Consider the following 25,545-nt stretch of genomic DNA (forward strand, 5'->3'; position numbering starts at 1 on the left):
AATGTTTAACTTTTACAACAAATTTACCAAAAATTGGAAATATTCACACCACGGTAAAAATTCTCACTGCTATGGCAGCACTGTCATGGCATCTGTCAAACATATCGAACGCCGCTTTCGTTCGCTGCCGACTAGCCGATTATACTAGCGCAGTATGAAAGTGTACTGAGAATTGTATTTATGTCGGGGTCGGTACCCTGTCCGCTTCGGTATTGAAATAAAAATGAATATAGTGTTATGTTTAGTGATAAAATAACAATGTAAGTTGATATCAACATTCAGTGCAGTGCTGTGAAAGTTGTACCCAGTTGTGCATCGGTGCTGATTTAAAATGACCGAGAAAAACAAATCGGAAAAGATGACTAATGCGTCGAAACCTGTTCCTATGAAACTTTTTGCCGCCTGGGAAGTGGATAGGACTCCTTCTAATTGCATCCCAAGGTAGGATATTGTTGTAGGAATAATTGTTATATTATTTTTTGTTATGTTTAAGTCATAATTTCGTTGTGACATTCCTGCCTTGCACTGACGGTACTGATTGCACATTATCGCTAGTTGTATTCATTGAGTGGACGATATTATGTATACCTATTCCAAACCGATTCATAAACAATTCCTTACGCGTAATCAAAATACATGATAAGCAGGGATCGTGGTCATCGTGATTCTGGCGGCGGGATATTTAATTAATTATATGGGCTTAAAATAAAAATGTCTGTCTAAAAATTGTATAGGCAAAAATATTTGATTATATTGTCTTTCAACAACTATACTAATAATTCATCATAGCAACATAAATCTGATGGAAAACTACAATAAATACAAATAGAGGAAAAGTGAAGCAAAATAGTGTTTTTAAACTATTTCATTATAGATGAACAGAAATTATATAGTAAAAAAATATTTTAGTCAAATAATTCAAATTGAATATGTTGAAAAAAGTTAATTTGAATACCAACACAGATGATTGTAATCAAATGTTTGTTTATTGATAACCTTAAATGATTTACTTACTTATAAACCACTTAATGATAATTATTTGTTAAAGCAATATCATTACACTCTACTCTACTTCTAATTAAATAACTGCTACTAAGTTTTTCTTATTAGGTTTTGTTGACACTTGCATAGTTAATTTAGTATTTACTGTTTATATATTTACATTGTTATCTGTATGCCATTAAAATATTATTTGTTAACTTTAAATTATATTTGTTTAACTTTATGGCATCTGTGATAAGTCTTTTACTTAAATGGAAAATGGATGTTTATATTAAAATAATAACTATAAGATATAATTATAGTTCTTTAGTGTCATATAGTTTTTATTGTTGTATCCTGCATTAGTATATGCAGCAGGGTAGGCAATGGCAACCTAGTGTTAAGATACTCCAGTCCGAATGTTTGTCCAAAGTAAAAAAAAAAAAAACATGTTGAGTGGTCAAACTCAACACTGTATTTATCTTCTTATTAGAATGTAAAAGTGAAAATACTTCATTGCCAGGGGTAGCAATCAAACTGGAAACCTTATTTTCAGACAGATAGTCTCCTTGTTCCACTACACACATATATTCCCCTAATTATAACAAATTTTGCACATTATTTTAGCTTCTTTGGCAAAGCAGTGTTATTACTGGAAAAAAAAGGACATTGTGATGCAGTAAACAGTGTCTGACTGTAAATTTAATGATTGTTTGAGCCTTGCCTGGGAAAATTAATAAATTAAAAATTTATTTCTTTTCCTACTTTAGTAGATACATTTTGTGAAAAATAGGGAATAGAGTGTTCCAACTTTACATACCTAGTGTATTTCTTTCTGCCTACCATGCTATGCGAAAAAGCGTGAACATAACTGTACAAATAAATTATTTTTATTAATATAGGCATGTGAGAACAAAATTAAATGATTTTGTTATTGTCTATTATATGATATTTTATGCTATAAAAAATTGCCTTGACTCTCGTGTGTATGGCTTTACTCTTCCTGTTCTGCCGGCGGCATCGACGTTTGCGGCGACGGACATTTGAGTTGCATTTTATTTTTTAAAAATATTGATGTGCGTCAATTTGAAGTAAATTTTTTAGCCTTTCCGTGAAACCTTTTTTCAAAATCGCTGCCGCTGCCGCTTTCGATATCTGGAAACAAATATTTATTCAGTTCTAATTATATTCTTTTATAACCAGTTTGACTCAATCCAATGAAAACTTATAAATACAATTAATTATAAAAAAATATCTTATAAAAGAAATAACATAGCTTAACATCGTATAAAACGATATCTGTGCCCATCGTTCGTCCGCTTACAATTCTTGTATGCTTACTAACAAAACAAGAAACAAAAAATTAGCTATAGTCCACGCGAGCGGAGTCACGAAGATCCGAAGATTGTTATTATAACCTGGAAACTTAGTGTTAAGACACTCCTTTCCCATTAAGACATGAAATTGTATCGCGATGATTTCAATTAAGATTTAGTATCTAAGATTCACGTACGTGGACAACACAGTGTTTTAAAATTACATTCTCTATTCACTCTGCTAAACTAGTAAGATGTGACGTGCGCACAAAATTAATTTACAAATGAAAATAAAAAGGAAAAACAATAAATATATTATTCATTAATACATTAGCACTAAGATTTAGAATTCCACAAATGGCAGCATGTATTCCATTGTTTTCATTTTTTTGTTTCCTACAGTAATTACGCTTACGGTGATGTACGACTCACGACGTGATTTACATACCGTACGTACGTAGGCCGCGCGTGTTTGTTTGTTGGACTTGGAATACCTTTCATATTGGACAAAAGTGATGATACAATTGGTTTATGGATATAGTTTTTTTTTTTAATTCTATTTTATGCGTCGTTTATCTATAGATAATAAGATAAAATTGTGACTTCACGCTGTATCCCGCATGTAACAGAATGAACCGAGGGAGTCTAGGGGAATTCCACACTGCGGTTTGTCTCCTTACCAGAGCGAGGGAATGAAAAAATTAAATATTACATTGGGATTGGAACCCAAAACCTGTCGCGCTTACAATCGCACGCTCATACCACTGCGTCACGCTACTTAAATTTTGCTAATATTACGGAAAAAAATAATTATTTTTTATTTTTAACAATATATATTTTAAGATAAGATAGCAAATCGTAAATAAGTGTCAAAATTGCTATTTAAATGTCTAAAAATTGCTTTACATTGTCATTCGGTGACTAGAGACTTTTTAAACTTAAATGCTAGTCATTTAGTGATTCATCTAATGTCTTGAGTATAAAAAAAAAAACAGATAAAAAAATATCCGACTTCAAGTAAATTTTCCTTTCTGAAATTTTTTTACATACATATAAACCATTTAAAAAGAGTCAGTCAGTGTCTAGAAATGTCATTTCTTAAAAACTATTAGGTAAGTAAACCGATTTTGATGAATGTTAGACAATTTAATAACTTGCAATATATTAATAAAAAAAATCAATTTCACGCAGTTTCCCGCACCCAGTAGGGTAGTTAGAGGAAAAATAGTGTTAAGACAATTCGTTCTCCACTTTCCGTCGAATTATGGAGGCATTGCGTGTTGAGTGTACAGTTACATAAATATTGTTTTGTATTACAACGTATTTATTAATGCAGTCATGTAATCCCCTAGGTAAAACATTTATAGTTCTGTAAAATATTGTAAGTTCACGCTTCGATTCTCTTTGAGATTAATATTAATTATAATTAACATAATATACTGAGGCCATTCGTGGCGCTGGAGCAAAAGTAAGTGACTGTAAACGGGTTCGATCCCCACTCGAGGTAATGAATTATTAATTTATTTAAATTCATATTTTCGTTTCTTCGCTCTGGTGTTGAGACAAAGCGTGGCGGTGAGTTCCGCCACTCAACATACAACGCCTCCCTGATTCGGCGGAAAATGGAGATCCGAGTGTCTTAACAATAGGTTACCCTGCCTACCCCGCTGTGTGCGGGATACAGCTAAAAGATGACTTATTTATTTTTTAATTAAAAAATAAATAAGTCATCTTTTATGTTATTTATAATTATAACATTTCTCGTTTATTATAATAATCTCATTACTATGTACATAATATGATTTTTATTATCTACATAGGTATTTTATTAAAGCTACGTAAAATATAGCGTTAATCTGATTTATCGCTTTAGTTTTATTATTCTTGCTTACTTATTGTTCAAATATTGTTAACGCTTTAAAATAAATTAAACTTTTTCTTGAAATTACTGATAAATTAGTTTTTAATTAGTTTATTTGTTTTTAATTAATTTTTTTTTAGATTTACGCTGTATCCCGTAAATGGCAGGGTAGGCAGAGGAAACACATTGTGGGGCTCATTATATATAAAAAAAAATATTTCTTACGATAAAAAAAATAATTAACTTTATTTGGTTTTTTTTAAATATCATGGTCACAATACCCAATATGAAAAAATTAAAATTCAGCTTACATATTATTATTATTTCCATCTACATTTACTAGGTATATAATTATAATGTCGTGTTTCTTGCAGGACCATTAACAAATTAGTTCAAGTGGTTTGTGGTTGCTAGTATAGTTAATGAACCGAATCGTAGCGATAAAACTAAAATTATCTATCTATCTGTAAAGGAAAGCGGCTGGCTCGTATGTGTATGACTCACACACAGACGGACGCCGGTTATGCAAATGTAGTGATAGCACGGGTGTAATCTTATAGCTAAAAATATACATTAAATAAAAAATTTAATCAGCTTCACGCTGTATCCCGCACACAGCGGGATAATCAGAGAGAACCTAGTGATAAGACACTCCGTTCCCCGTTCCCCTGTTTTCAATTTCCTATGCAGATTTTTTATATTGATTAACGTTGTAAATGTAGAAGATTGTAAAACTGGTTATTCTATAGCTGCTACTAACTTTGTTATATATAAAATTGATGAGTTTATTTGGTTAAACGCGCTTATCTCCGGAATTACTGTATCTTATTGTTTTTTCTTGTTGCTAGTTATACTTTTATCTATTTTTCATGAAATACTATAGATTATATTACATAACTTTAATAGTTTTTTGTTACCTATGTACAGAGTTACTCTCTTTGTTATTTCTGTACGAGGTGCGGGCGAAGCCGCAGGTATAACGGTGAATGTATAGGATTAGCAATGAACGATAGTAATGAATCGAACGGAAGTTTATAATTAAATTATCAAATGTTGATGGCCTTTATCAAACACTCTACTTTCACTTTAAACTAATCTATACTAATATAATAAAGCGGAAGAGTTTGTTTGTTTGTTTGTTTGTTTGTTTGTTTGTTTGAACGCTAAGATCTCTGGATCTTCTGGATCGATTTACTATGTTTTTGTTTTGTATGAAAGCTGCATTCTTCAGAAGTGCTATAGGCTATAATGCAATTTATTCTGCCATGTTAATAACAACCGTCGTCGCTACGCGACCGCGTTCGTTACCGCGTCATTTTGATATTCATCCTTATGAAAATAAATATAATAGTCACTTAGCATTTCATCTAGATTGAAATTATATTTCTATAGAAATTATATTCTTATATTTCAAGCAGGCGTAGCCGCGTCCGGGTCCTCTAGTTATATATATATTGTTGTTACATTTATTAAGTGCATTTTGATTCGACACCATGATGGCGTAGTTATAAAAATATCTGGCAGTATACGCGATGACTAATTTTGAGTCCAATCCAGAGGAGGGTTTATATTAAATATACTTATTTGGATATCTGGCTTTTGGATAGATAGCCAGCGTTAATTTTCATTCCAAGTACGCGAACTGGGAATGAAATGAATGGCGAAAATGGGCGAAAAGTAAAGATATAAAAGATAAAAAAAGAAAATATGCTTAAACGTGACATAACGGGATATTAACTTTTATGTTTATATACAAAATATCTATCTTTCATCTGTTCACCCATTAGGAAACCACTGCTTAGATAGTTAAGTGTAATATAAAGGAGCAATTAAGTGCAGAGCAGGAAATTGATGCTCTTGTGAGTTCCGGGCTTAGAGTAAGATCAACTTTGTTTACAAATGTTTTTCTAAGTATATAATACAAAAATACGAAAAAATGCGTATAATACGTATAAATCGTTGTAAGTGCTCGAACCTACCCCTGGGGTTGTATATTTATAAATGCTATAGTTCCTTAATTAAGGTAAAGGGTTACCACTTATAATTAAGTTCTTTTCGAGAAAATTAAAAAGACCATAGATGCCTATTTAGTCTTAATAATGGTTGGGCATTATTAAAAGAAATTAAAAAGTCGAAGAATTCTAAAAACACTATCGGTTTCCAATGAATAATACAGATCCACATCCTTCAATATGGTGACCGCAAGGTCAGCTTTGTCTTGATGACACACAAGCATTGACTCATATAGTATGTGCGGACAGACAAAGATAATTTTTATATGTTATATATAGCGAAACCTCATTCTGTATTTTAAATGGGCATAACTTACTTAATTTGATCATTAGTAAGATATGAACGGCATCGCTGACTCAGATATTACGTGCTTTTAACGTAAACAAAGAGATATGGTGGTGTCATATGCCTTTATTTGGTGCCGTTGTGTGGTGTTCTGATTGTATTACGACGGTCGTGGGTTCTATCCTTAATTACTCGAATGATTATGTTTAAATTACTTTCATTTTCCCGCTCTGGTGGGCAAAGTGTTAAAAAAAATCAGCTTCACGCTGTATCCCGCCAAAGCAGGGTAGCCAGAGTGAACCTAGTGTTAAGACACTCCGTTCCCCACTTTCTGCTGAATTCTGGAGGCATTGTGTGTTGAGTGGCGGAACTCAACGCCGCTCTTTGCCACGACACCAGAGCGAAGTAATGAAAATATTAATGTAAATAATGGTGAACGGAGGTCTTAACACTAAGTTTCCTCAACTTATGGTATGTGGGAAAAGTAAAGATGAAGATGAAGCTGCTTTTTTATGATTCTTAGAATTATTTGTTTAAATTAACTAAGTAGTTTAGAATTTACAAAGCGCATCTAGGTCACGGCTAAGTTTTATGAACGGATAAATAAAATATTGTTCGTATTGCAAGGTCGAGCGTGTTTTGATGGCAGTGCATTGCCTCGTTAGCCAAACAGGAGTTTAATTACGGTATCATGCAAGTCGGTTAAGACTTTTTTTTTCTCTAATTTATCGTTTTCTTTATCGTCGTCATGTTTAAACGGTCTACGGAATTTTATTAGATACAAATAGATTGAAAACCATAATATGAGATAAATAGATTGTCCAAAACAAACAATTTTTTTTTCTAAATTCGAAGCAATTGCTGAGGTTAGGGTTCAGTCAATAAACATTTTAGCTTTATTAGTATAAATTTGTATTTGTATGTAGACATCCTAATTTCTTCATGTAATTATTAATACAAAAAGATTTTTTCAAATCGAACCGTTAGTTCCTGAGGTTAGCGCGTTCAACCAACCAAATGTAGATACAACTATTATTTATAATAAGTAACTACCAGTATAATACTTGCTGCCGCCGTTACATTTTAGGTACAGTGTATCGGATCGGGCATGCGTACCATTAAAGTTATCAGCACTTTAGTTTCGATAGCAATTATCTCGTTAGCGAGGACGTGCCAGTCCTATTTATTCGTTTACATAAATATTACTATATATATTTTTTTACTTTGTAAACACAAGCAGCAGCTATTTAAAATATTTTATTTTTCAATTTTTTATTACTTTCTTTTACTGTTTTGCACATTTTTTTAGTGCCTGGATTCCCTTTAACTTTGTAAAGAATGAAGTGTTATACTTTTTCAGTTTTTTTTGAGGTAATAATTAGTTTTTAGGTTTCCGTTCCGTACCCAAACGGTAAAACGGGGCCCTATTACTAAGATTTGGATATCTGTCACCAGGTTGTATATATCAGGAACCGTGACAGTTAGGTAGTTCAGATTTTCATACGTGATGTTTTTCTGTTGCCGCTATAGCGATATATACTACAGTGATATTTTGCCGTTTTTATAGATAATGGTACGGAACCCTTCTCGCATTTGGCCTAGTTTTTTTTAAGTTATTATTTTCGACTAAATCTTGAGTAGATCTTACAACGAATACTAACACATTTCTTCTTTACTTGTAATATTTTTGAAATATAATTAAAAAAAGATTTATTTTCTCATTTTATTTTTTTATGTTTCTCTTGTCCATGTAGAATATGCTTCTTCGATCTGTTCGAACATCTCTCGGTGGCCTTCTTTAGTCACGTATTAGATGTTTTATCGGATTTGGCGTGTCTCCGCGGTGAAGTAAGTTTTGTGACGTGTCACAAATAAAATAATGTCATCTGATAAAAAAAAAAGTCTTTTAAATATTTTTTTTCATAATTTACAATATTTTAGTATTTTTTTATAATAACACTAAATGTATTTATATGATGTATTTTGTATAATTAAATGTAATATAGTAGAGTCCAGTCGCAGGCGCAGGGGCACAAGCGTGTGACTGTACGCGCGACTAGGTGTGGGTTCAATTCTCACTCAAGTAAATGAAATTTTTCATATTTTCATTTGTTCGCTCTGGTGTCGAGGGAAAGCGCTACATTGAGTTTAGCAACTAAATACGCAATGCCTCCAGAATTTTGGGGGAAACGCGAGGCGTAGTGCTTTAACACTAGGCTCCCTCTAAAGCTAAATATATATACTGTTAGAAATAATCAAATAATGACCATAGAGGTTATATAAGAACGGCTCTAATTACTGGCTGGCACTTTTATGGGCTGTCAACAGCGACTGAAAGAAAAGGATCGCTAACGTCACTCTGCCCGATGGATTCTTTAGAACCAGATATTGTTATTAGACTGCTAGATAATTCCCTTTGGTTGTTTAATAATTATTTGAAGCCTTGTTTTAATTCATTACCTTTCCCACTTTATTAATATTTTCAATAGTTTCTAACAATACTTATATTAAATTTATTACAACTTTTATAAAATTCTTGCATTTTACACGACATGCATATGTGACGCGCGTCGTACTGATACAATAGACATTCCAGCGCAGAGGGCCGGATGTTTTGCAGTAATGAGCGCCCGGCGGTGTTTATCGTACGCCATTGTTCGGATTCGCGTACCAAACTTTATCTGTTCACTTTTCTATCTGTGGATATTGATTTTTTAAGCAGATGGACCTGAGGAATCTAGTGTTGAGGCACTGCGTTTTTATTCAGGCACTTCTGTTACCAACTTTCCGCCGAATTTAGGAAATATTGTTGAGTGGCCCGCCACGCGGGGTTAAATCCCGATTTAACCCCGCGGTTTGCCTCGTTACCAGAGCGAAAAAATTGAAAATTTATGAAGTATGTACAATTTATATAATCAATACCTACACTTACATATGGCTGTATGTATTTCTATTTTTCTCACTTATATTTTCTATTTTTATGCGTAAACAATTAAACCAATTATAAATATCATTTATAAAAAAGAAACGTAGGTACATTTTTCTGATTGTACAAACTTATTATTTGCGAATAAAAATTGAGAGTGAAAGCTTTAAATGTTTCATTAATATGCTCAATTTACAACATTCATTGAATTTAAATAATTTGAGAAAATAACGAAGGAACTTTGAATTTTTTTTTCGTACTTTAAAAATATTAACTAAAAATTCATTCAATAAATGTACGTATATCTAGTAACATAGTCTTATACTAAAACTGCGAACAAACAGACCAATAAATTCTTTAATCGATATTCCGTTTTTAAATGTTGAAAATCGATTTTACTAAAATTGCAAAAAACAACAGACCAATAAATTCTTTAAATCGATATTCTTTTTTTTCAACATTGAACATCGATTTTGCTAACTGGATTAATTATACGCTTATAAGTCGGTCAGCCACAATAAAGTGGACAATTAACATTGCGATGTTTAATTAGCGTTGTATCTGCGTGAGAAACTGTTGGAGATCAGTCGAGCACTCGTCATTTTCTTTGCATATCTCAATCAAGTGGAAGTAGGCAGAAAGGCCTTTTTTATCTGTTATTTTTATTTTTTTTTAAATATTGAGGCCCTCATAGTGGAGTGGGATAAGCGTGTGATTGTAACGCGATGGGCGTAGGTTCGTTCCCTAATCGGGAGAATGATAATTCATTCCCAAATATTTATCAATATTTTCATTTTTTTATTTCGGCAACAAGGCATAATCTTGTCGTTGAGTTCCGCCAATCGGTGCCTCGAATAAATCGGTGGAGAGTAAGGAACGGAGTGTCTTAACACTAGGTTCCCTCTGCTTGTTCTGCCATATTCCGGATACAGTATATAACTGATTGATCAAATTCTTAGACGCTTGTTTCAACTGAAATGGTGCGGGCATACATAACCTACTGGTATATAAAAATGTCGACCTAGCTTGATAAGAAGGTAATAGTTTAGTGGTCATAGTGCTTGGACAGTTTTCAAGTTCAATTTCGAGTCCCGCTACGTTCAAACTTTTTTATATATTTTCTAAAAATATATTTTTTATCTCTGTTGTTCGATTTTCATTCATTTATTCTTCTTTATAATACATGTTTCATTATCTTTGTTTAACTAGAATTCGTTCACGAGCTATCAAAAATAAAATAAAAAAATATGTTAGTTCACGTTTTACATTGATAATCTCTTAATTAGTTCGATATTTACATACCAATACATATTGTAATTAAGAATTTCAATATAATTAAAATAAATAAATAATTGATTCACTTATACGCTATTGTAGAGCATTTCACTCGCGCCTTAAACTATGGATTTGAGTTCAAATTTGTTGGTAAACCTACTTCCTGTTTGTAAAAACTTGTCATATCTCATCATCTTTGTTGTGGACTTCCCATAGCGGAACAAGGTTCCCACTTCCCAGCCATCTGTGGCTAGGGCTGCAGAGTTATATGTAGCTAATATATTTTTTTTTTACGTTTGTAGAAGACGCAAATCTCCTAACATACTTTGCTTATAATTAATTATATATTTAAATTAGCTATATAATTAATAATTAGTTTATCTAATAATGCAGGTGTTTTTATTATCAGTTCTAATAAAATTACATTAATGTTATAAATATTAAAAAATATTTTATTCAATAACCTAAATTCAATGTAGAATTTTAGTATCTACCTCGAAAGCACCCAAAAGTACCAAAAACCTTCGTTGTCCCTTCACTGTAGACAAAAAAAAACAATATTACAGCAGTTCATTGACCAGACAAGAAACTTCGATCCGAGTTCGTTTATTGCTAACGGTACCGAGATAAGGGGCCGCGAAACTGAGTAATTTCACTGATCTACATTTACAATAGCCAGTCTATACGTTCTTATGTCTTACGGAATAAAGGTCGTTTTGTCTTTTGTTTTGCTGTTTGTTATATTATTATACTTTGATCGGGTTTAATTATTTTTCTGTTAACACGTTTCACGCTTCGGTGTTGAGGATCAATTATTTTCAAGTGTTGTGTTTTTTGCTGTCACGCTGTATCCCGTGAGGTAGGCAGAGGGAACGTAGTGTTAAGACACTGTGTTTCTCATTTTCTGCTGTTGATGTTGGAGGAAGCATTGCGTGTTGAGTAGTATAACTAACTCAATTAAACACCGCGCACCAGAGCGAGAAAAAATGGAAATATTAAATATTTCATTTCCTCGAGTGGGAATCGAACTCACAACTTGTTGCGCACTGACCTCTAAATAAATTTTGTTCGAATTTTAAGAGGCTGGAACTAATCCAGTACAATCGAGATGACTACGTGACATACGGTCAAGCTGTCAGGTCATCTCGAGATAAAGTGAGAGAAACTAGTGATAAATCACTATGTTTTGCTACTTCTGTGTATTGTTAGACGTTGTATTGTATGTCACAGCTTTGTTGTTAGTGGGTCGACTCTTCAATTCTTGCAATGGAGATATGAACTGGTGACCTCCATGTGCGTTAGTGACAGTCAATAATTATTACATTATTAGAATAGGTATATTAGCATATTTAATAAATTAAAGATGATGATAATTATTTTTATGTCTACGTATGTAAAAATAGTGTGTAATGTATGTACATCCATCTATATATATAAAACCGAAAGGTCACTCACTCGTCACGAAACCTCAGAAACTACATGTGCTAGGAATCTCAAATTTTGCATAGGAGTTACTTATAGGACGTGGGTGCTCGCTAAGACGGGAATTTGTAATATTCCACTTCTAAGGGGTTGTTTTTGGGGTCGAAAGTTTGTATGAAGCTTCGTTACTACAAATGCTAGGAGTCTCAAATTTTGCATAACGTCACTAGGACGCGTAGTCATGGAGACAGAAATTAATAATAACATAGTTCACGCGGGTGTAACCGCGAGCGGGCTGCTAGTAAATATATATTTGATAGTTAATTATTCAGACGCTTCATTTACATGTTATTATCGGATATATTATTAATTAATTATTAGGTACTACTATTATTTTCAGTTATTACCTCTTGGGTATTATAGTTATTTAAAACATTTGTTTTTACATTTTTTTTACTAACTAAACTTAGTTGGGTTTAGTTTAGTTTTACGCGCTAAACTCAGGAACTACTGGTTCGAACTGAAAACATATTTTTGTTTCCATTTATTGGGGGAAGCTACATAACATCAGGTTAACAATTTCGAAGTAACCCACAGTATCTGCGGTCAGAGCTACACCGGGAAATTAGAATTTATCATATGTGTCTTACAAAACTTTCTGTTATTTCTATTTGAGCACGCGGACAAAGCCGAAAGTAAAAGCTAGTAATTTATATAGAAGACGTGAAACACGTTTTATTTCTTTTTATTATTATAATTATAATTATTTAGTTATCGCACACTGACAGCCCTGGCCTAAATTGTCACCAGCACTTTCTAATTACGTACTATTAAAGTCACTTTCTAGGAAACATTTATACGGTAGTACTATTGGGCTGAAATGTGTTCATGTAATATGCTCTGTTCTACATAAGTAAGGAGTCTTAGGTTCTTTTTAAAAAAGACTTTCAAAGGTTATTCCAGACTGAGGGTAGAAGAAAGTAGCCTTAATCTGTTACCCGACTGCGTGGAAGTAGGGTTGTGTTTCTAGCACGTATGTATTATTGTAATGTATATGTCGGTTGCTTTGTTCCTTCGTTCCCATGATAACACTTCCGTTCCCAATTTTTCGTTGAAGTTCCGTTGTCCGGAGCGAGAAAATGAAAATATTAAACACACTTTTCTCCGAGTGGGAATTGAATCTACAAACATCGCATAATTCATCAATCAACCATTATTGATATAGTAGTTCCTTTCAAAGTAATACAATCAGGTTAATATAAAGTGTTCAGATCGGCGGTGACTCCGAACGCTACAGTACTGCGTAATTAAGTTTCACCGAGGAAGTGGTGATTCACGTTCGATTTCCGCGAGATGAACGTGCTTGACTCATCTACGTGGGATGTTTACTTTTGAACTGCCTATTGTTTTTACCTGTAAAACATCTTGTTTGAATTCCTTTGTATGGTTTTTTTTTTGTTAGGAACTGAGAGTATTGTGATAGATTATTATGACATTATTATTTCTTAAGTGTTTGTAATGTGTGTGAAATTATACGATGGTTGTGAGTTCGAATTCCAATCGAAGCCATATATTCAAAAAATTAAATATTCCAAGATTTTTTGTTTTACAGACGCGAGCTTAATGCTGTCAGTTCTATCGGCTTTTACATAGGGTAGGAGGAAGGAGGATATTTTATCCCTGAGAAATTTCAAATACTACGTGGCTGCTAGGATAGGATGTTGTCGACGGCAACGGCGTTCACTGCGGGACTCGAACCTAGGCCTGCGGCCTTCTATCGGACTGGGAAATATTATATGATGATAATGTCTTATTTTTATAGTAGGGTCACTATGGATTCTTTGGATCTTTGAATATTTATTTGGTAATTCTATGACAAAATGCGGTGAATGTTAAATGTTACATTTATCGTGCGTAAACGTTCAAAATTATTTGAAACGATAAATTAGGTTGAGAAATATATGAATTGTTCTCTTACATTATGACTGTTCCGTTCTGTCAGCCAAAGCATCATGTCGTAAAACTGGCGGCAAACATAGGCGTAAGAAGGGACGGTGCAAGGTGGGCCGTGCCCACCCCAGATTAGTCTGGTGCCCACCCCAGAAATAAAAAAAAAACAACATTTGCACCAACATCTGTTTAAAGCTAAAGTCCAGGCCCCACTAGAAAATATCTCTAGATACGCTAATGGCTATGCTTTTTGATTTCTGTAATATATATTAATATTTATGTTATTTAGTCTACTTATAGAATCATTTTGTAGTTTTAATTAAACTAGTCCACTAAGCAACTGGTACTGCGGCGTCCATGTAACTATTTCTATATCCAACTCTACCACTTATGCGGTACAATTTAAATGTGAAAATTGCATGTATTATTCAAATGGGATCGTATTCGTATGCGGTATAATTTGTTTCAGCTCAAATGTCACACAGTTGCATGTTGACAGCGCCATTCGCTATTTTATTATGCGCTTTATTATTGCTGGGAGTTTTGTATTCTAGATTTGTTTAGGTATATGGTTTTCTTTATAAGTATTGATGATTTTAAATTTTCTAGGTTTTTTGTATTGAATTTTTGATTATTTGTTTAAAAACTAACGACAGCTTCAGCAAAGGTCCCAATTTTGGTAACATCTAAGGAATTTGTTGAATGCTGAACGAATTTGTTGAACTTTATAATATTTTTTTCTCACATGAAACACCGAAATCTATAATATTAAGCATTATTAAAAACGCAAAAATATAAATAGAGGTTAATATTTTTATTTTTTTGCCCTGATAAGGAGGCAAAAGCTCGGCGTTGAGGTCCGCCATTCAACACGCAATAGCTTCTGTATTCGACGGAAAGTGGTATTTTTTTTTAATGGAAATGGAGTGTATTAACACTATGTCTCTCAGGTTCCCTTTGCCTACACACACATTTTTGTGTTTTTAATAAATCTTCACACACAGTGTGAAGATTTATTAAAAACACAAAAATCTTCGAAAGTAAGCTTTATTAAAGCTTCTTTTAATATATTATTCTCATTTGACAGCTGTCAAATTGCTTAACATTCCGCTATATTAATATTTTCTACATTGTCATTCTAACCACTGACATTATGTAAGAATTTAAGTACTCCGTAGATGACGTTTACGCGGCAGGCATCGTAACTTTCACTGGAAACGTAAAAATACTTTTTTTTGTTACGGTTGACAGTCGTAAAATAAATATTTTATCGATCGATTATAGTGGTTGTGGGATCGGATAACAAGCAACATTTGGAGAAGCGAAAGTTTTTGTAATAGTGATGTAATAACCGATGAAAGGTTAGGTTTTTTTTTTAATAGTTATCGGTTATAACCAATGGTTTAAGATTTTTTGGTTGTTATAGCTGTTAGTTTCGTATGTTATTGTGTTTGTTGCTAAGCTTTGTAGTTATATAATATTGTATTTATTTTATTTCTAAATGCGATATTTCAAAATTAATAGTTCAATGTGAAAAAAAATATTGTTAACATTGTCAAAATTAATGAAAATCAATAGCTTGAGGCCAGTCGTGGCCATAAACGCGACAAGTTCAATACTCACTTGAGAAAATGAAACCTCGAGCCTCGAAAACTCAGCGGTAAATAGGGAACGGAGTGATTTAACACTAGGCTCCTTTCTGCTTATATGACGAGATCGTGCAGCTTAAAAATAGATATAGTAAAAATATATAAATATCGTCCAAACCAGGATTATTAGTTCAAATATATGGTGGATGACTCGTGTAATCTATTCAGGTTACCCCGTGCTTGTTGGTTTATAAACAACGGTTAACATATGGGTTTCATCTCCGCGAGCCAGTGGACACCATGTTTATATTCATTCACTCTTAAGATCTTTTTAGATTTATATTGATGATAGAAAATAGATTTGTTATTATTTTTCATATTCTTGGATGTAGTCTTATATAGGTGGCTTGGATGTGGATAAAATTAAATTGGTGTAAGTGTAATTTTTTTCTCCTGAAGTACAATCTATGTATCTTTACGTTTGAGGTAATGACCAGTATTTGAAAATTCGGAGGAAAGTGGGAAGCGGAGTGCCTTAACACTAATTTATTGTTATACGGGAAATACAGTTAAACTTTCATTGTGTTAAATAAAACTATAAAAAAATATTTTTTTTTAAATAATGACAAGTACTTTTAGAGTAGTTCGTGGTTTACTCGTAACCGCAAGCCACTCTAGTGTTTGAATTGTCGTCGGGTTTATATCACCAGTGTTGCCAAATAGGTGACTGTTCAAAAGAAATTGAATGGCGGAACTGAACGCCGTGTTTTTTCTAACTCTATTAGGAATCGTGCCTACAAACACTACACTTAAGCTGTCCTACCGCTCTACATATAATAATGGAAAGCAAAGAAAAATAATAATAGATTATATTTTTCTTTGCTTTTCATTATTTATAATATTTTATAACTATTATCTAGAAATAATATTGCAAATATAGTGTCTTGTTTAACTTTAAACAGAGTGTTAACGATGTTACTGCAAACATACAAACATACATTTTCATTATTATATGCTATTTACAGTCTTCATTGTTGTTTGTTCCATACATGTTATCTAAATCAAAATTGTATGCAAAGCACCTGTACTTTGAAGGGCCAGTGATTAAATAAACGAGTGTACAGTTTGAATACAAATACTGATATTGCGTAGTATAAATAAAAGTTATTGTCACTTAATAGGAATTAATAATTCTATAGATAAATATCTAAAATATGTTTTATTTTTTCAAATATTTTTTAATTAATGATGATAGAGTAATAGTAGATAGAGTATATACACTCTGATAATAATTAATCTTCATAGTAAAAATATAAGATGATTGTGGTTTTGATTCTTGCCCTGACAAAGCAAAGTACTTGAACTCCGCCACGCAACATGTAATGTCTCAAATTTGGCTGGAAAGCGGTTATGCGAAGTGTTTTGACTCTAGATTTATTCTGCCCACCTGCCCTACTAAGCGGGAGAGCTGCTAAAAACTTTAAAACTTGTTATAATAAGAACTTTACAGCAAACAATTTAGATGTTTTCTTTAAAAAAATACATTTTGGCTTCATAAAATTCATCTTATAACATAAAATAAAAAAATAAAATAGAATTTAGAAGGGCTCATAAAATAGGCATGAATATTTTATTAACTCTGATCGGACATGGCTAAACCACGTTTTTTCCTTTTACAATATTAATATAAGAGGCCATTTTTCCCGATAATCCCCACTCCAGCAGCTCCCTAATCCCTTCAGTCAAGCTCCGCGTAATCTCCCGAGAGTGGACGGCGGGCGACGTTCTGATATAAAAATAAATTAAGCTAAGAGTGATCCGTTTCATACTCTCTATATGAATGGAAATTATGTTTCGAGGCTTTAAAATTAGTAGGTAATATATTTTTTGTTTTACTTTGTTAAGAACGTAGTGTTGAGACACTTCCATCACTTTCCGTCCCATTTTCATGGAATTGCGTATAGCGTTGCGGAATACAACGTCGCATTATACCATTTCGGTAAAAAGGCAATGAAAACTATTTATTTCTCCGTGTGGGAAGCGAACTCAGAACCTACTACGACCATTTGTGTGTTTTCAATAATATAAAATGAAAACCAATTTATTTTTGACATGTTTTTTAGTTCATCAATCGTTAAAAAAGACAAACATATTGTTAAAATGGCTTGTATTTTATCGTTTTTATTTGGTGTACGAATGTGTAGGTATTATCATTTTATATTTGTAGCACTTATATTGTCGCTGTTGAAATATTTTTATATTGTAACCTATATAAACCCACTTCATATTTATCAGTTTTTTTTTTCGTCAAGATTGGGTCATTGAGATATCAGGGTAAGTGTTCGTAATCTCTTGATGATCATGTGAAGAAAAAGTATTTAGTTTTTACTTTAGTAGTGATTTTTATCTCCGTGAATTATTATTGTTGGGACAGGGAAAGGACAGATGGTGCTAAACACCATAGTGATGGTTTTTGTTGTTTTCATTGTCATTAAATACTTTATAGTATGTACAAATGTACATGTTCTCCAAAAGTCCCCTTGATACATACGTATCATCCAGAGGAGGCTTTGCGTGGAGTGGAGGAACTTAACGCCGCGATTAACCTAGTTACCACAGCGAAGAAATTAAAAATTAAAATGAACAGGGTTAACTCGTTAGTTATAATATTTCATATATTTTAATGTTAACTTTATAATCCAAAGTAATTAGATATTCCAAGCACTGCACAAGCATCTGTTGGTTACGTTCAGTTCAATTTCCTCCGGCCGCCCGCGCCACCAGGCAGTCAGGCACTTTACATTCGTATCGCACTGAACGGGCATCCTGCAAGCGACACTTTCTCTACCACAATAGATTGCTCTCAATTCAGCTCGACCGCAACTCGAATACGGTTTAAACCTCAAATATATATAGGTAACTGGTTATATATTTTGTATTTAGAGTACTGCTGTTGTTTTTTTTTTAATCTTTTTTTACTTATATATCCTGTTTATAGAGTGAACCATGTAACCTAGTGTTAAGACACTCTGTTTTCCATTAAGAATGCACTGAACTCTTGAGGTAAAGCATGTTGAGTAGTGGAACTCGTTTTGAGTTGAGAGAGTTGAGTTTTGAGAGTGAGGAAATAAAAATATTAAATAGATATATCATTCCCCTGAATAGGAATCGAACCCACAACCGTCGCGTTTACAGCCGCCATTTGTGCCTCTGCATCACGACATCCCCAATTGTATATTTGCTTTTTGCAAATAAAATTACAATAAAAGATTACGAGAGAAAGTTGCTATTGCTATATACATTTAGATTTTGCAAGGCTATTTTCTTCTATTTATGGTTATGTTTATGTGTATATTCTAGGAAGATTTAATGAAGTGGACACAATTCCCCTTAGTTGTTCTAATAATATAGCGAGAATATGCGGAGAGATTATTTTTAAGAAAGGGTTCTATGTGTAAGAACATATTTACATAATTTCACATAATATTAATAATACATATAACCTACTCGATAAAGCTGTTTCCGCCAATTCTATGATTTCGTCGATAATTGTAGTAATAATTGACTTGTATATTTAACTATATAGTTATTTAACAATAACTAATAAGTTATAGTTAATTTTTATTGGAGGCAACACTTACACAGTATATGATACTGAGGTCCTCTACCCATAGACTGTCGTTGATTTGTCGATCAAGTTGCATTCTGTATATGTAACTAAGAAATAAAGTAATTTCATGTCTGGAATAAACTTCAAATGTATTGCTATTATATGATAGGAAAATGTAAAAAAATAAAGAAAAATCAATTTTCAATTTCAATTTTAAATTTTTTACAAGCTTCGATTCGATTTTCTTTCCAATTGAGCTTACGATTTCAGTTCTGATGCCAATTAAATGACATACATGTAATCAATATTGTTGTTAATCCATAATGGCCGCCACAACAAAATGGTGGATTATAATTTTTTTCAGAACGCACCTAATATGGTTATCAAATCTATATATATAAAAGGACTTGTCCTCACTGACTGAGGTAAGACGCACGCACAGCGTTAACCGCTGATGGTACAAACGTTAAATTTAGACAGATGTTTACTTTCGTAATCTGGACATCCACTAAGAAGGGATTTTGAAAAATTTTAAGCCTAAAGGGGCGAAATAGGGGTTGAAAGTTTGTATGGGAAAAAATTTAAATCTGCACCGATTTTTATAAAATTGTAAATTCAGACTCTTAAAAATATTTAATTGAACACGTGTTTCATAGTTTTCTAGAATTCTCCCGCTAAGGGTGCAAATAAGGGGTTGAAAGTTTGTATAGATTTTTTTTTAATCGGCACCTATTTTTATAAAATTTGAAATTCAGACTCTTAAAAGTATTTAATTGAACATGTGTTTCATGGTTTTCTAGAATTCACCCCCTAAGGGTGCAAATAAGGGGTTGAAAGTTTTATGGAAAAATTCTTAAATCGCCACCGATTTTTATAAAATTTGATAGTTAGACTCTTAAAAATATTTAATTGAACAAGTGTTTCATGGTTTTCTAGAATTCACCCCCTAAGGGTGCAAATAAGGGGTTGAAAGTTTGTATGGAAAAATCTTTAAATCGCCACCGATTTTTATAAAATTTGAAATTTAGACTCTTCAAAATATTTCATCGAATACATGTCTCATGGGTTATTAGAATTCACCCCTTAATACGCAAGCGAAGCTGCGCGCGTCCGCTAGTAAAATATAAAGGAAAGGGCCTAATTTGAAAAATCCAACAGCATAAAAAATCTAAAAAGCTTTTTAAAAGTTGGTTTTTTAAATTTATATTTTAATACAATTCGTATATACTTAAAAATCTCCATATTTAATAAGAACACATTTATTATCAAATTTTAAGTTTACTCCAATGGTAATAAATCAACTTCCGAATGTTCTCTTATACAACCTCGGAAGAAATAGCGCCGGCGCGGCGTCGCTTTAAATTCGTTACAGACGTCGAACTGTATCCTGCGGTGTACGTTTCTCTAGCCAACACTTTCTCCCGACCGACCTATACCGATTCACCACAAAACATTCTCACAAAACATTCTCTTTTAAATATACGTAGGCTGTTCTTAAATTTGAGGTTTAGGTTAAGTTAGTTAAGTGAGTAGTTAAGAAGAAAATATGATATAAATTATTAGTACCTACTTAGTAGTTAGATTGCCTCTCAGGGGAAAAAAATATTCAATATCTTCATATCTTTGCTAGTAACAGAGCGGCGTTGAATGCCGCCACTCGCAATTTATAAAAAAATGGGCGAAAAATGGGAATCAGAGGATCTTACAACTAGGTCCCCCCCCCCCCCCCCCCCCTTTTTTTTTGTCGCTGGGAAATGCATTTCGCAGACCGCCCATACGGAAGGCGTGCCTTACGGATGAGCGGTACTGTGGTTTCCCCCAGTGGGGATTAGGTTCCCCCCCTAACCTAACCTAACCCTAACCCGGTCAAATCCTTACAAAATTAAAGGTAAAGCTGTACTTTCCTTCCTACATTTATATTCAAATATTACTATTTCATAACTAAACGCCACTACCTCGGTAACCGTGAACAATCATAGAGCCATCAAGTTTACTAGAGCAGGTGGCCATCAGATGATGTATTGTCTCGGCATCATTACCGATTAGTTGCGCTGAACAGGTACTACTACATACTCTCGACTCGAGTTGCGTGAACCGTAAATTTGACGTGTTTGACTTTGAATGAAAGTGATTTTCTGTATTGTGGAAATTGTTGTTTTCACAGCGTTAGTTCTCCATTTTCCATCAAGTAGTAGAGACCACGGAAGATGGAGAGTTAGCGTCGTGTTCATGGGCGTGATATACAGACTATGAGCACGACCCTGAGGGGGCCTGGACTTTAGCTTTGAACCGATTTGTTTTTATCAATTGTTTTATTTTTATTTTTTTATAAAATGTTGCCACAGATACGTTAAAAGATTCCAGATATAAACCAACAATTAATTTATTTAGCGTATTTACTCGGTACTAACGGTTCATTGCCACTGTGATCGCATCAGATAATGCACCAGCAGGTCACGCAAACCGATATCTCTTTCACGTTTCCACGTACGCCATTTTAGTTTAGCGATTTTTAAATCGTGATAATTTTTGATTATGTCAATTGTGTGATTTTCTAAACTATCTATGAAATATACATATATCTTGCTTGCAAATTAATTATTTTGTATAAGAAAATATTTAATAATTCAAATATATTTCTAATACATACGCTTATGGAGTCGTGAGAAACAGCGTTCAGTAAGTACCAGTCGTCAACTAGATTCGCGGTAATGCACTATCTCTCGTTACGTCTTCCAAGAACACGTATAATGGGCTTCTTTGATTATGTTCAACCGCGTAAGAGCATTTACTGGTCATAGTTTGGATTAAATATTAGGTTTTATCTTTATTTATCATCTTTTTTATATCTCAAAGACTCAAATGCGGCTTCGCCCGCTTCTTTTTATATTGTAACCAAAGGATAATATATTTTTATATAAAAAAGTATCCTACCTTATATCCTTTCTTACGTCTAAGATAGTGTATACAAAGTTTCATGAAAATCGGTCGAGTAGTTTTTGCGTGAAAGCGTAACAAACAAACTTATATTCACATTTAGGTATAGCATTAGTATGATGATATACAAAAGGATAAGGTCATCAGCATACATTCTGAATAATAGGATGCCTCGAGTGGATATTTGGCATGCACGTTGCTATTATGACGTAAGTAGCCGCTATTTCGTTGTTATTCGAAACAATTGTGAAACACATGTTTTAATAATATTTCAACATCTGCTCTTTTGTTTTTAGTTTGTATGGAAAATCGAATCCGTTACGTTACGAAAGAAAATTCTATATGAACATTCCATCTATATTTTATAGAATGAATGACTCGTATATATAAAACGCTCTCAAGTCTAAGGCTGATATAGAGTTGCCGTTTTCATTCATAGAATATGTATTTTATGAATGAAATCGATCTTAGACTTGAGAGCTGTTTATATAATAATACGGGCAGTCTAAATGATATAAGAAATAGTTTTAAAACCTCATCGTACTCGTATCTCTAATTTTTTATTTTGTGTTGGGGAACAGAGTAAAAGAAATGTGAAGCTGGTTTTTAGATTTTATAAGAACTGTTTATTAAATTAATTAGTAGTGGCTATTTCCTTCAAATTACTCCCATTTAGTAATTACAAAAAATATACGGACGTCTAATATATCACAGCAACGAAAATAGCCCTCATAATGAATGAACTTTTCGGTCGCCCGTGTCAAAGTGACCGGGGCAAGTGGGCTGGTGGGTTTATTCAATTAGTGTCCACGCGTAGGCAAATACATATACATATATATACATACGTAGTTAGTGTGTCGCGTGGTGGGTGGATCCCATTAACTGGATTTGATTCTAATGCAACCTCATTGTCTGAAACGAATTTAGATTTGTGGATTTGGGTTTGTTTTAGTATAAACTAGATAAATAAAACTCACTTTTAGTAGTCAGGACAGTCGTGGCGTAGGGTATAAGCGTGCGTTTGTAAGAGCGACAGGTTCTGGGTTCGATTCTCATGGGAAATGAAATGATGAATATTTTCGTTTCCAGGCACTGGCACCGGTCTCCAGAATTCGGTGGAAAGAGGGTCACACTAGGTTCCCAAGTACCCTCTGCCTACCTTGCTATGTGCGGGATACAGCATGAAGCTAAAAAAATAATTTGAATTATTTATATTACCACCTACTATGTATTAGTATTTAGTGTTATCTAAGGTCGTGCCGTCGCTGACTGATAGCAACATCCTGTAAGGATAACTGTTAATTGATTACAAATACGTTTTTTTTTATATTAGTATGGTATTTTAATCGATGTCTTTTAATTAATAGATTAACTTATAGAGTGTAAAATAAAGTTTTTTTTTTAATATTTTTGTCTCCTGTGGATGGTAGGTTCAGATCGTGTTTAGGGAAATATTTTATATATAATATGTTTAAAATGTCTATCAAACAATTTGTCTCCTTTATGTCGATACTGTTTCTAAATAATTGGCACAGCGTCTGATTGTGGGTTCCATTCAGGGATTTAATTATTTTCATTTCCTTTCTCTGGTAAGAAGACAAAATTCGGCGTTGAACTCCGTCGTTCAACAAGCAATGTCTATAAATTTTAGTGGGTTAACTCTCCTCTAGGATATCTCATGAAACTAAAAACAGCTTAAAAACAGTCAAGTGGCAATATTTCAATATAATTAATATTTAAACGTGTTTAAAGAGTCTGCCACATGGGGCTCATAATTTATTAATGCCACTTTGTTATTTAAACAAACACGCTTATGTTTCGATGGAATTATCATTTCTCAAGCTGTTTAAACACGCTGCGTGATAAAGCTGTGAAATGTTCCTTGTTTTTATTAGTTCTTAAGTGTTCACACTCATTTAAGTGTCTATTGGGAATGGAAAAAATAGAAATTAGGAACATTTTAGATAATTAGGAAGTAAAGTGGTACGAAATGTAAATTTTACTGAAATTGGAATTTGAATCCAGTAATAAGATAGAAAAATGATTAAGTAAGATATTACCAAACGATATACATATTATTATATTTACTAATGTCATCAGTTTAGCAGTTTTAACAAATATCAATACACACAAACAGCCATTAGTATATTAAGTCGATATCGATACAGAAATAATTACATTAGCAACATTTCTAACTAATAACAAAATTAAAGTAATTAAAGTATTACCGGGGGGGTAACGATACCCTCCCTGATTGTTTTTGACACTCGTCCGGTAAGCTACCCTCGACTGCTATATTCATTTTTATTTTATAGGTTGTATTGTGAAGATATTATAGTTTACTAAATTTTATGCTTAAAATTTTTTTGGGCCAAAGTATAATTACAGTAAAAAGTTTAATATAAATTATTATGGTTCCGTACCCAAAAGGGTAAAACGGGGCGACACGACATTTCTAAGACTCTTTTTCTAAGATGATATTTTTTTGTAGCTGATAACAACCTACGGAACCAATCGTGTGCGAGTCCGACTCGCACTTGGTCGGTTTATTTGTTATTATAAAACTAGAAACACTTCATAAAAGTAAACATATTCAAATTGGCAATTATATAAAAATAAACATAATTTCATTAATAAAAAATAAAATGTTTCATAACATCCGTTATGTTAATAAATATTATAATAATTATTATCGCGTACGTTTGTTTTTAGCATTTATTTAAGTTATTGATAGCATGTGGTCGATGTTTTGCGACCCAGTTTTTGTGTCGTATGTTTATTTATGTGATAGCCACGCTGTATTTTGTTTTAATTATGTTTAATTACTATTACTATATTTGTATTTTTAGATGTTTAGAAATATTATAGTTTTAGTGTCACCCTAAAAGGAACCTGGGGACTTTGTGTCAAGAGACATCGTCCATATTAAAACTCTTTCGTCCCTCTACTTTCCGTTGAATTCTGAAGGCATGGCGTGTTACGTGGCGGAGCTTAACGCCACGCTTAACCTTGTTAAGTTCTTAAACATGTATGAATGTACGCGCAAAACCTAGTAAATTTTAAATAGCCGATCGGCACCCGATAAGAAAACCTTTTGTATTCGACTATGACTATGTCGTCGCTTACTTCGAATACTAAACAGCGGGGCAGTGCAACGAACTCTCATCAAAAAACAATTATTAATATAGAATGTATAATTTCACTTTTGCTTTTCACTCGAAATATGTGGTATGTGGATTGATAAATAATCGCTTCACGCTGTATCCCGCATGTATCCCCACTTTCCGCCAAATTTTTCAAGGTATCACGTTTGGGTTGAAAATATTAATAGATATTAGCCTATTTCGTCGAGTGGGGATGTGTTTCAATAACATAATATT

At 33.0% G+C, this 25,545-nt stretch overlaps 1 protein-coding gene across 3 annotated transcripts in view; it reads left to right on the forward strand.

Annotated features, from left to right (window-relative positions):
• Positions 1-93: 93 nt before the first annotated feature.
• Positions 94-25,545, forward strand: part of KrT95D (phosphofurin acidic cluster sorting protein KrT95D) — a 107,308-nt gene continuing 81,856 nt past the window's right edge. For all 3 annotated transcript variants that reach the window (XM_085189120.1, XM_085189121.1, XM_085189123.1), the window contains exon 1: positions 94-441. In XM_085189120.1, coding sequence (XP_085045246.1) covers positions 332-441 — 110 coding nt within the window. In that variant the 5' untranslated portion in view covers positions 94-331. The remainder of the gene's footprint in view (positions 442-25,545) is intronic.

Source organism: Heliconius melpomene, chromosome 8 (assembly GCF_056956725.1).
Source record: "Heliconius melpomene rosina isolate 202511_hmr_F chromosome 8, ASM5695672v1, whole genome shotgun sequence".
Taxonomy (NCBI): domain Eukaryota; kingdom Metazoa; phylum Arthropoda; class Insecta; order Lepidoptera; family Nymphalidae; genus Heliconius; species Heliconius melpomene.